This window comes from Engraulis encrasicolus, chromosome 15, assembly GCF_034702125.1.
Source record: "Engraulis encrasicolus isolate BLACKSEA-1 chromosome 15, IST_EnEncr_1.0, whole genome shotgun sequence".
NCBI classification, from domain to species: domain Eukaryota; kingdom Metazoa; phylum Chordata; class Actinopteri; order Clupeiformes; family Engraulidae; genus Engraulis; species Engraulis encrasicolus.
This window is the reverse complement of record NC_085871.1, coordinates 17102-30534: the sequence shown is the minus strand read 5'-3', so window position 1 is coordinate 30534 and position 13433 is coordinate 17102. Positions and strand designations below refer to the sequence as shown.

The window sequence follows — 13433 nt, the reverse complement described above, 5'->3', positions numbered from 1 at the left end:
ATACACTGTGCAGGGCTCCAATGGCACTTCCAATGATAAACACCTGGCCACCTAGCATTTTGGAATCCCTGGCTGTGCGCGCTCTTAAAAGTTTATAAATATTCAAAATGTATGTATAGCAGAGACGTGCGGTCAGGGTAGGCAGGGTAGGCAGTGCCTACCCTGGGATAAATGTCTTAAAAATACGTGTTTAAAAAAACACGTGTTTAAAAAAATATTCTTCAGAGTTCACATAGGCCTACACAACAATAACATTGATTCAGCATAAATTATGAGCTGTTTAAAGTACAGTATACACAGGACAACGATCAAAAACCTAATCGCAGGAAGCAAAGCGCTCAGGCTTGGGCAGGTTGCCGTGGCAACGCGCAGTCCCGGCTGGTAGCAGAGACAGGCTGAAAGCAGAGCTTTCGAATGCCAGCCAGGCAGCCCGGTAAGGCTCGCTTTTCCTCTGCCTACCCTGCCTTCAATGCTGTCAATGTAAAAGTTTGCGCATGCGTATTAAGTTGTCACATAGCTTGTCAATGGGACTAAAAGCAGAGCCTTTACTCTGTGGCGGGAGTATGTGAGCCAATCACAGCGCCCAAAATGAAAAATTGTTACAATTCAGGTAGTAGCCAATTTCTGCCCTACAGGCAGCTATGATAGCAACAACTAGCAAGGCAAGGCTTGTTCAAATCTCTAGCCGTATCGGAAAGAAAACATGGCAGTCTTTGGCTTTTTGTCTTTATTATTTTAAAAAATGCCGAGAAGTAGCAAGAAAGACGGTTCAAGTGACAGACAGCTGAGCCGTTTGCAATCGCTGCATTGTGGAAATATTCAACATCAGATGGGTAGCAGCTTCAAGTAGTTTGCACTGGGACAAAATGTCTTCATCATGTCAACCACCCCGGGCTTTTAATGGAACTAGCTTGCATGAAAAACACAGCCTACTTGTGATTCTGCTTTAAGGTAAGATTCATCTAATTATTATGCTGCGGGTAGCCTTTTAACATGAACATGCTCAAGTTTTTTCGTGGTGCCTTTTGTTGTCACCGTTTGTCAGGGTGTTGACATTGAAGATAGGTTGTGCGGTGGTGGACATGAATAGACCGTGTGTGTGTGTTACTATGGACGCGAGATTGTTTTTTGAGCGTACGACATGACTCCATTTCCCTAATTTATTATGATGATGACTACGCAATGCGTGAGTTGTGTGGAGCCTGTTAGCAAGTGCAGCTGCGTTCTTTTGAAGTGCGCGGTGTGCGAGTCGAGATCAACGTGGAACAGGACGATTGACTGGGAATGGTTTCTCGGAGTGCTTCCGCACTCACAAATTGACTTAATTTGAAACACCTTGCACAACTGTAGCTGAAGTGTTTGAGAATACTATCACGCACAAGAATGAGTCTCAGAAGTGGTTTCGTTGGTTTACTCGATACTGTCTGAATGCACGGGTCATGTTTGCAAGCAATCCGCCCCCTTGCCTACTTTCCTTCTTGTCTGTGAGTGTTTGATTATCAGCACAAAACGCGGCAGTGAGGCAGGAGCTGTTACCTAGGTTGGTTTATTGCTAAATGTAAATCGTTTCCCCCTCACATGCTATGGTGTGATTCACAGTTGGTGAACTAGACATTTTATCTTCAAAAGTAGGCTACACTGTGCCACCCTCCATCCATGTGAAACACCCTGGCATTTGCAACAGAATAAACAGAAGAGCAACAAAATCAACTGCTAAAGCCAAAAGTTAAAGCTTTTCCCCCAAAATGTTGTAGCTTTCTAAATTATTATTGTAAAATGTAGGCCTACAGGTCCTTAAAGGTGTACAAAGTATGGGTCCTGGAGCTAATTTGGCAATTTGGCAAAACAAATAAGTGTAGCTGGCCTTTTCAAGAAATTGAAATTATGTTTTCACTTATTGTTTCAGATTTAGGTCTACTGACAATGTCCAAATGTCTAAAAAGTGTAGCCTATTTACTTATTTAGTTATTAGAGCTGTGGTGGTTAAGCACTGATGGCATCTTATAGCCTACTTTATATTTACAGTATTTAGAGAAACATAGGCCTACTAATTTGTTGCACATTAAAGACCATATCAGCATGTTTATGTGAAAAGGCCTATTTGCCTATTCAAACCATACCTTGTGGCATAAGGCCCCCCTCTCTCTCACACACACACACACACACACACACACACTTCACACACACACACACACACACACACACACACACACACACTCACAACACACACACACACACACACACACACACACACACGTTACATTTCAGATCTGCATGAAAGGGGACTATTTGTTCAAAGTTTTTAGTCTTTTGTAAAAGTTTTTAGCTGATAGTGACTCTCCAGATTTGGTTAAAATGCAGGAAATTGCATCTAAGAAATACATTTTTTTCTGGGGGAGGACCGAACCCACCGTTAATATATATATATATATATATAAATAGATATATATTCTATATTTACTGCCTACCCTACCATACCCTTCACTGCACGTCACTGATGTATAGGAGACTTCAAATAGCGTTGCCGTAATCTTTTATTTGGAGGCTGATACACGCGGCACATGAGGCGGGCGTGTGCACCGGCACAATAATTACACACATGTAGAAAACGGCAGTTGGGCAGATTACACCTGGACACATTAAAACGGTGGCACACTTGACGAGGATACACCTCTTGCACCTGGCAGGGTTCAAGCACCGCGGCAGACTGGGGCTGAGCCGGCATGGCTGTTGTGGATTTAGATGCAGTCTTCGGGGTGGATGAGCGAGGCTTGCCCGTGTTACCCTTGACCATGGGACAGTCGGCCGAGCAGTGGTCGGAGGCGCAGCAAACTGCACAGGTGGATGCCTGGACATTTAGCAATACGTGGCTGTGCAGCTCCAAATCGAGGGCGCCCCAATAAGGGCACTGATTCCACCACCCGACCCGGGCCGCGCATCTGGCAGAGAAGAGACGGTGGTACGTGTAGAAGTGAGTGCCGCCACGGGTCACGGCTAGCCCCGCCACCACGGCGAGATATTCGTTGAGCTCGTGCTGGCGGTGGGGAAACAGAGAGCAGATGATGTCGGTGTAGCAGGAGAAGGCGTGCGTGAACTCGGGGATGGACAGGACCCAAGCGACGGGACCGGTAGATTTTAAAGAGACATTGACGGACCCATAGTCAACGTCTCTGATGGCCCTGGTCGGGGAAGAGAGAGAGGAGAGAGTACAGATCCACATCCGCACCTGCCAGGATCTGGTGACGGAGTGTCAGGGACACTGGAAGGGGATCGTTGACCCCGGCGTGGGGAGGAGGAGGCAGCATGCCGGCGGAGCCGAGGGTGTAGCTAGGCAGGCGGAAAGAGCCGGGGCCGCCGGGGGTAGGGTTGGATTCAGAGCCGGGAGGGGAGCTTGTGGCATGATTCCACGGAGGAGGGGGGGAGGAAAGCGGGCCGGCGCTGCGAGCCCCTGTGGTGTGGCAACAAAGGCAGCAGAAGCCTGGGGAAGAAGGGCCGCGCTGGTGGCGGGTGCAATGGTCCCACGGGGGTGGGAAACAGGGGCTGGAGGTGGGCAGCGGGTGGTGTAGCCAGGCCGGCGAGACCATGAGTGGCCAGAGGGGAGGCTTACGGGGCTGGGGAGACTGGAGTGGGGGCCTGACCCAAACTGTCGCCATCGCTGGAGAGAGGGAACAGCCGCAGGGAGGGCGGCACGCGGTGCAGGGGAGGGATGGGGGCGGCAGCTGACATCCTTGCTGAAGAGGAGAATCAGAGGCTCCGTCTGCGTAGCTCCCACTGGAGCTGGTGAACAGTATCGGAGCTGTAGAACCGTGGAGCTGGGCTACCGCGCAGAGGGGGGGAGCGCACCGACCCGGGTGGGGGCCAGGGATGGGTGTGGGGCTGGGGGTTGGATGTGTAGGAATCTTGGCGAGATCGAATGTGGCGGTCGGAGCGACTGAAAGCACGACCCCGGCGGCTTCTGTGGTCGGGTGTAGGAGAACTGTGGATGGAACTCTGGGCGTTCGAGTAGATCGAGGGCGGCTAGGATTCAGAGAGCGGCTGGGTTGGTGCTGGCGTCTCGGCGTTGATGTCATGGGCTGAGTCAGCAAAGCCAAGGCGGCGGGAGAGGAGTGAGCCAGGCGCTGGAGAAGACTACAGACCCTCCGAGCAGGGGATCCGGGCTGGGAGGAGAGGGCAGAGCCTTCGAACTCTGATCTGGAGGCCAGGACGTCCAACTCCGCAGCGACTTCCCTTTCCGACGAGAGGCTAGTAAGGGTGCGAGAAGCAGGGCGAGAATACGAGCGAGAAAGCGAGTATCTGCCTTGGCGCAGGTGAGCGGGGAATAAATGCGGTGTAGATAATTGAAGGGCGTGCCAGCTTTCATTGCACTTATAAATCCGTCGAATGATGGCTGAGCGGAGAATGAGAATCCGGTGGAATGGTAGGCGCGCCTGTCTTAACGCGCAGAAAATAGACGAATGACAGACGAGCAGGGAATAGAGTGCAAGTGTTAATTTAGACCTGTCAAATCTCATTACGCTGCTTTCGTTACGAACACGCGTTTCATGGCTGAATTACTTCAACAGTCTTCATCAGACTCAATACATCCACAGCCATTAGAACATGCCTGCCCCATGTAATACCATGCCTGGCCTTGCCTGGCCCACGTAATCCAGCCATGAAATAATAAAAAATGGAAATAAATATGAAATGATAATTAAACAAAAAAGGATTTTAAGTGGACAGACTTCTCACCCCGAAAACTACATGTATGGTCTGAGACTCGCTGTTGGAGCGAACGCAAAGTGTCGCGTGATGTGTAGAGTGAGTCTGTAGTGAGGATACCCGATGCGCCCTGGTGTCTCCCTGAGGCTGTAATGCATTACTCCAAGGGAAAGAGAGGGAAGACAAAGGAAAGTGTTCTGAAATGTCATAATTTGAAATAGTTACCAGACTTCGTTGATAAAATCACATTTCCTGAACCCACAATCATGAACATGACCATTTAGAAGTGTCACAGAAAAGTAAGTATCTGAATAATAGATTAGCCTACATTCACAACAAGGAAAAACACAGGCACAAGACACAATTCAGACATGCAACATTTGATGATTTCCCTTTCCAGCAGGTGTCAACATGTCTGGCTTGAGGATTGCATTGCTGGGACATAGAAATGCTGGGAAGAGTTCATCAGGAAACAGCATCCTGGGCAGACAGGAGTTTGGTACTGCAGGGAGAACAGCTGAATGTGTGAAGAGAGAAGGAGAAACAGCAGACAGACACATCACCGTAGTGGAGGCACCAGGATGGTGGGCAGACTCCACTGTAGAGCAAACTCCTGAACGTGATAAAGGAGAGATTGTCCTCAGTGTGTCTTTGTGTCATCCAGGACCCCATGCTCTACTCTTGGTCATTAGTGTGAGTCTGTCATTCACTGAGACAGAGAGAAGAGCAGTGCAGGAACACATGGAGCTTCTGGGTAAAAGAGTCTGGAGTCACACTATACTGCTGTTCACCCATGGAGACTGTCTGGGAGACACAGATATTGAGCAGCACATTGAGGAGAGTGGAGGAGAGGCTCTGCAATGGGTTGTAGAGAAATGTGAGAACAGGTACCATGTTGTAGACAATAAGAAGAGTGATTGTGGTCAGGTGACAGAGCTGCTGGAGAAGATAGAAGAGATGGTGGCAGGAAACAAAGGTCAACATGTAGACTTTGATGCGAAGATCATACTTGAATTGATGAGGAAGAAGAAGGAAGAAAAGAGAAGAGCAAAGGAGAGGAGGATGAAAGTGAAGAAACGGAGAGAGACTCTCAGATCATCAGGTGAGACACACTTCCAGCTTGAAGACATTTATGCATGTTGGACTCTCTCATGACCCCCCCCCCCCAAACTCTCTCTCTCTCTCGCTCTCTCTCTCTCATACTCTCTCTCTCTCTCTCTCTCTCTCTCTCTCTCTCTCTCTCTCTCTCAATTCAATTCAATTGGCTTTATTGGCATGACAAAAAGGAAATGTATTGCCAAAGCATAGAATATGGTTGACATGTACAATTTTTTTCAATACAGTAAACATGTACTAATTAATTTATACAGTAAACAAGTACTAATTCATTAATACATATATACATGTATGTTCAGATCCAGGAATCCTAGGATTACTTGGATAAATGTATTAATGTGTGCTTCTCTAATTTTTGACTATTTGTCGCATTGAAGAAGGAAGTGCTTAGAGTATTTGGTCAGGATCTATCGCTGCTTTATATCTCTAACAGTAAAGAGATATTCTTCCAATTCATAATTTGTTTTGATAGTCCTAAAACTCTATATATGAAGAGTTCAGATGCAAAACCCCCTAACTCCATTTCTGAAGACCTGCACTTTTATATTTTTAGGAGAACCCCGTTGTTGGTTTGGTTTACATCCATGTACTTGATAATACATATAAATAGTTATATTACATAAATAAAATTAAAAAATATGCAATTTTGATAGCTTTGTATTAAATAAAAATGAATTAAGATTATTTTCTGAAAAGGCACTTAGGGGGTTTTGCATCTGAACTCTTCATATACACATTTATGCACACGCCTATTTTTGGGTAACACTTTACTTGACGCTGGTATCATAAGCATGTCATGACAGTGTCATAATAGTTTCATGACACAGTCATAGATAAGTCATAAACATTATGTCCATGTCATAAACATTTAGAAAACCTTGCTATAACCGAATGTTACTTAAGGCCAACAGTCATAAAATGTTTATGACATGGACATAATGTTTATGACACATGCATAACACTATTATGACACTATTATGACAGTGTAATGACATGCTTATGACACCAGCGTCAAGTAAAGTGTTACCTATTTTTGTTTAAATCCACATAAAGTTGTTTCGGTAATACCTCACAACTGAAATGTTTGTCTTTCCTTACAATTTAACACATTGAATACCGGCGGTGGTCACGGAATTATGTCGTAGAATACCAGCATTCTAAGCCCTTTTTTTGACCTTTTTTGTAGACTCACAGCGTATCATGTGATACGGCCACTGAAATATGTTATGGCTCGTTTGAAAGTGGAGACCCTGGCCTCTTAGTAGGTGAAAACCGTGTGTCTCTACGAGCTTTTATTGCCGAGCAAACCCAAGCTAAACTGAAGCGGGTATCCATGGAATTCAGCTACAATCGGAGATATTGAGGTTTTTGTGAAGGGTGCGCTGCTTCAGAATGTCACGAGTTTCACAATTTGGTGCAAGGTTAGCTCTGATACGCATCTTGCTGATCGTCAAGACACACCTCCTGCTCTGTCCCACTACGACATCGGCAATCAATGCCCTTCGAAATCCACGTTTTTCACACGGACTGAACACAAACTCTTTGCACACACGCAGAAGGCGAGACATTTGCTAAAATAGCTCCCGATGACTCCCGAAATAATAGCCCAACATTGACAACAAATCCCAATGACATGATGCTTAGATGTAGCCCATCCGATCCATACATGTAGCTACAGCGTGGGCACCGACCGCACTAGGGAAACAACAACATAGCACGATTCACGAATACGGCAGCATCCCAGATAGCTACCATAGCCATTCCTGTAGCTACCATACCACAAGGTGAAGGGGTGCAGAGAGAGTAAAAGAGCATCATTGCAGGATCATTTAGCGACGAAATCCAATGCAGAGCCGTAGCATCAATGCAGGCAGCATGATCATTAGGAGCCTATTACAGATAGTCTGCGGTAAGCGACATGGGTTGGCATCCAGACATCTTGGTAAGATAAATTGAAATGTCCAAATCATAACACAAACTTTTGACTGCAAATTTTGTCATTTATGTCCATCACAGAGCTCCCAAAATCACATATATTGTCCATTGAAGGGTGTAGATTCGAAATATGATATTTAAACGCAAAAACATATTTTTTCGTTGTTGGTATACAACACATGGGCGTGAAAAACATATTATTACGTTGTTGGTACTCAATGTGTTAACATATGAAGAGTTCAGATGCAAAACCCCCTAACTCCATTTCTGAAGACCTGCACTTCTATATTTTTAGAGAACCCCGTTGTTGGTTTGGTTTACAATCATGTACTTTATAATACACATAAATAGTTATATTACATAAATAAAATGTAAAAATATGCAATTTTGATAGCTTTGTAGTGAATAAAAATGAATTAAGATTATTTTCTGAAATGGCACTTAGGGGGTTTTGCATCTGAACTCTTCATATGTTGAAGAGAATTTGCGACTTCAAAATCTCAACAAGAGATAACCTGATAAAGTGATTTTCTAAAAGGGTGCCCACACTCTGTGTGTGTGTGTGTGTGTGTGTGTGTGTGTGTGTGTGTGTGTGTGTGTGTGTGTGTGTGTGTGTGTGTGTGTGTGTGTGTGTGTGTGTGTGTGTGTGTGTGAACTGATGGAAGGATAACTACTAAATATATGTTTACTGCAGTTTGCTATAATGTGTAGTAGGTCTGAGTGAGTGTATGGTGTGTGCGTGTGTGCGTGCGTGCGTACGGGCATGCATGTGAGAGTGTGTGTTGGTTTGCGTGTGTGAGAGAGCAAGAGAGAGAGAGAGCGTGGGTGTGTGTATGTTAACTGATGTAAGGCTTTTTACTATACTGAGATTTTTCTATGTTTACTGCAATGTGCAATAATGTGTATTAGCTCTGTGCTTATGTCTTGTATCTATGTAAGATGTCAGACACCTTAATTTCCCTCGGGATTAATGAAAGTATTCTACTCTACTTGCCTTTAATCTTTGTACTTTTCAGGCGATGTTCCACATATCTCAGACATGAGGATCGTGCTGCTGGGAAACAGAAATGCTGGGAAGAGTTCATCAGGAAACACCATCCTGGGCAGAATGGAGTTTGATACTGCAGGGAGAACATCTGGGTGTGTGAAGAGAGAAGGAGAAAGAGCAGGCAGACACATCACTGTAATGGAGGCACCAGGATGGTGGAAGAACGCCACTGTAGAGCAAACTCCTGAATGTGATAAAGGAGAGATTGTCCGCAGTGAGTCTCTGTGTCCTCCAGGACCCCATGCTCTACTCCTGCTCATTAGGCTGGATGGGCCATTCACAGAGACATTCAGAAGAGCAGTGCATGAACACATGGAGCTTTTGGGTGATAGAGTCTGGAGTCGCACTATACTGCTGTTCACCTGTGGGGACTGGCTGGGAGACACAAGCATAGAACAGCACATTGAGAGTGGAGGAGCGGCTCTGCAGTGGGTTGTAGAGAAATGTGAGAACAGGTACCATGCTGTAGATAATAAGAAGAGTGATGATGGCCAGGTGACAGAGCTGCTGGACAAGATAGAAGAGATGGTGGCAGCAAACAGTGGAGAATGGAGCATGGATCCTCCTTATAGATGTCAGTATTGTTGTCAATTGTTAAAACAGTCATTTGTGTTCCTAATTAATTATTTAGATAATAATAACAACAACAAAAACAACAACAATAATAATAAAAAAAACAATTATAATAATAATGGCATTGTCTTCTTTACTTGGTAGTTACTGACAGCCAACCTGAAGAAAACAGAGGTCACCATGTAGGCTTTGATGCACAGATCATAAATGGATTCATGAAGAGGAAGAAGGAAGAAAAGACAAGGGCAGAGGAGAGGAAGATTACGTTGCTGGACAAGATAGAGATGGTGGCAGGGAAGAGTGAAGAAAAGAGCAAGGATCGTCACCCTATTACATGTCAGTATTGTTGTTAATTGGTAAAACAATCATTTGTGTTCATAATGAATTATTTATAATAATAATAGCAATAATAATGATGATGATGATAATAATAATAATAATAATAATAATAATAATAATAATAATAATAATAACTGTGTTGTCTTCTTTTCTTGGTAGTTACTGACCGCCAATCTGAAAACATTTCAAGTGAAGATTCTGATTATGGCTCTAGTAAATCCTCTTCTGTGTCTGAGTTGAAGAAACGCTTTGAGATACTCAGCACTGCTTCCTCTGCCACATCCTCTGGGTACGGCACAGCTCAGAGAGAAAAGGCTGGATCTACAGACAGCTCATCTTTAATGTCTCCACACAGCAGACTGGGAGGAAGAGGGGAGACCACACAGACCACAGCAGAACAGCTAAAGTCAGCCTCGGGACAAGAACATACTAACGCAGGTAAGGAAGAATTGACAGGCTCTGATTGAAATAATAAAAATCATTATCATCATCACCACCACCACCATAACTGTTATTAAGTAATAATTATTTTTGCTGTTCCATTTTGTTCCAATTATTTTTGTTCCAATTTCCATTTACATCAAGCATTGAAGATAATTTACACTTGCTTGTGTTATTCTCGATAATGTTAACATAGTAATGATAATCAGATCATAAGAACCTAGAATAGCCAATATCACATCTTCCATATACAAAATAAAAACTCCACTAAGCCCCTTACAAGGCCTTGCATGCCCATTGGGACCCAGTTAGAGTCTAGCCTAGGGCATGTCCCAACCCTGCTCCATCTCTCGCTCCCACTCTCTCCCTGTCATTCTCTCGACTGTCCTATCATCAATAAAGTCACAAAAAGCACTAAAGAAACGATTTGAACCAACTGTTAAACATTAGTAGCTATATAATAAGTGACATATAACAGTGTAACAATCTTTTCTCCTAGGCGAAGATGTATTTATTCCTGCAATAGGCTATAAGAAGACTGATTGCATTGGAAAAGGCTCCTTTGGGTCAGTTTACAAAGGATCATACCAGGGAAAACCTGCAGCAGTGAAGGTCATAGACACAGAGGGCAATCCAGTCAACACAAATGAATTCATGATACACAGGTAGGAATTACCATGCGTGCAAAGTGCCATGATTTGTTAATATGTTTTTTTTTGTATATATAAGAAACCGAGACTTGTAAAAAATGAGATAGTACTGTAATACTGTATGTTATTTGCAATCTTTTTTTTTCTCTACAGAATCATCCAAAATGTGTTTATTATTATTTAATATAATAGCTGTAGACATTTGAACAACAGAAATTATGTGCTGGAATATTTTGTTCATTTTGTGCTTCTAAATGTCATGTCAATCGGTTCTTTCAGGCATTTGTCTCACCCCAACATTGTGCGGATGATGGGGTGTTTTATAAGTGAGACTCAGATCCTGATTGCTAACGAGTACATCGATGGATCCAATCTACACCAGGTTCTTCACCATGCCACTTCTATCAAGGTAGCACCATCAGCCACTGCCATTTTTTTTGTTTTTTTACCATTACACAACATTGACATTTTTACCATCATTATTCTATCAAAATCGATTAAGTAAATATACATTTTGCCAGGTTTCTAAAAGGATAATGTACTGTATTTAAGTATGCTGTGAGTCTATTTTCAAATGTTAAACTTATTCTACTCAAACAAACCGCAGGAATGCAAAACAAGCTGTGTCACGTCTTTTCCATTTAAACCTGTCCCTAATACGTCATTGTAGTTTTTAAACAAACTGTTCTCAGTAAATGTTTAAGGTGATATGACAATGTGATTGTTGAAGTTTTACTGCATAACCAGTAACTGATTACATTGCCCATAACATTTGATGAACATTCCTGTAGGATCATACAGCCTTTCAGCATGCCTGCAAATAATATTCAATTTCTGCATGCCATCTTCCTTTCATTTTTATAAGGAGCGTGTAAGGAACATTTTTTGAAAAAAAAAAGATCTCCTTTCAATTATTTTCAGTTGCAGCAAAAGGACAAACTGTCAGTGGCTCTGGATATCGCCATAGCTGTGGAGTACATACATGGTAGAGGAGTCATCCACCAGGACCTGAAGCCTGCTAATATAATGGTCAGTAGCCTAAATGAACCTTGATTAGACAGATGGAGCTAATAGCTTTTGACATTTACTCTTTAAATACCTCACATGATTAAAGTCCAAAAGCAATCGGCTAAAGTTTTTCTTCAATAACTATTAAATTCAGTATTATTTGCTTTTAGGTTGCGGCAACTTCCAAACGGGCATACTTGACTGACTGGGGTTTGGCAAACGTGAGGGAGTCTGTGATCATGTCGAAGGCTTTTGGAGCCGTGGGTAAGATTGTTGGGGGAACTCCAGTTTACATGGCCAGAGAGTGCCTGGCACTGTGTGAGAAGGGCAGTACCAGTTCAGACATGTGGTCTCTTGGCATCACGCTTCTGGAGATGTTCACCAACTCTAAGCCTTGGCTCAACTGCACTGCAGAAAAGATACGTAAACACCTGTTTGACCAACAGAGTCCAAATGATCTGGCTAAACTACCGCCACCTTTTCTTGACATTGTGAAACCACTGCTACTGCATGAACCTGAGTCTCGTATGAGGGCCAAGGATCTTGTGATTCTCTTGAAGAAAAAGGTTAAAATATCAAGTTAGCAAATTTAAAAAGAACATAGAAATTATATCCATAATGAAACATCAGAAAGAAAGCAATTAACATTGTAGCAATGAGAAATGATATGTGACGAACATGGCAAAAAATCGCTTCCATTTGCCTTTTTGCAATCAATGTTGCTGGATCACATTGACATGTACAGTGTACCATACTTGTTAGATGGGCAATAATAAAAAGCAGTTAAGCTTTATAAAGTGTTTATACTCGGGAGGTAGGTGTACTAACGTTCCATGCCACACTCTGCTAGTTGTCTTCCGTTACACCCACCCCCCTAAACCTCACTCGTATCCGGGTCATGGCACCAGTTAGGTGCTCCTGCGCAGTCAGCCACTTGGGGTTCGAACCCGCCACCTCCTAGTCAACGCTCCAGTATGGGTATGGGAGGCACAGCACAATACTACTGAGCTTAAAGGACCAGTGTGTGATAGCTCAGCGTCTCCAATACAGTATGAGGCTTCGGGAGGAAGGTTTTCAAACGTTCCACGCCACACTCTGCTAGTTGGCCTCCGTTAGGCGCCAAGGATGGTAAATCCAGAGAGGCTGCCATATCTTTAAGCTTTTGTAGAAAAGCTGTCAAAGGTTCCAGTGTCTGCTCTGCTTTATACAGTGGGCTACTCCAAGAGTTTTTCTGCTGATGATGTAAACTATTTTGTATTTTTATTCTGTACACAATTACTCTAAATGTCATAACCTGCAAAGTGAGTCTGAAGTTGAAAATTCCATTTCCAAACGTCATGCCAATTTTGTTGGAAAAACTCTGTTCCTTTATTATGCAAAAAGTGTTGAACGTGTCCACACAATGAGTGCGTTTACATGCAGTTCAGTATCCCGAATATGAGGCTTATCCCGGTTATGATCATATTCGGGATAAGGTGTTTATATGCGCACAGAACGTTATATCCCAGTCTACATTCTTGGCCGTTATAGAATTCTCTTCAAATGCGTGTAGCCTGGATACCAGCAACAGCGTTCCATGGGAAGCCCCTGTATTCGGGATAAGGTGTATACATGCGTCAGTA

The 13433-nt window shown here is 43.5% G+C and overlaps 2 protein-coding genes across 2 annotated transcripts; both read left to right on the top strand.

Annotated features, from left to right (window-relative positions):
• Positions 1–9088: 9088 nt before the first annotated feature.
• Positions 9089–11038, top strand: LOC134464369 (uncharacterized). Its single transcript, XM_063217830.1, has 5 exons — positions 9089–9374; positions 9518–9709; positions 9872–10150; positions 10653–10818; positions 10957–11038. The coding sequence occupies exons 1-5, from the start codon at positions 9113–9115 to the stop codon at positions 10985–10987; spliced, it is 930 nt and encodes a 309-aa protein (XP_063073900.1). The 5' UTR covers positions 9089–9112; the 3' UTR covers positions 10988–11038.
• A 729-nt stretch (positions 11039–11767) lies between these two features.
• On the top strand, positions 11768–12411 carry LOC134464368 (mitogen-activated protein kinase kinase kinase 8-like). The gene is made up of 2 exons (XM_063217829.1): positions 11768–11832; positions 11982–12411. Exons 1-2 carry the CDS (start codon positions 11830–11832, stop codon positions 12393–12395), a joined length of 417 nt encoding a protein of 138 aa, XP_063073899.1. The 5' UTR covers positions 11768–11829; the 3' UTR covers positions 12396–12411.
• Positions 12412–13433: the final 1022 nt, after the last annotated feature.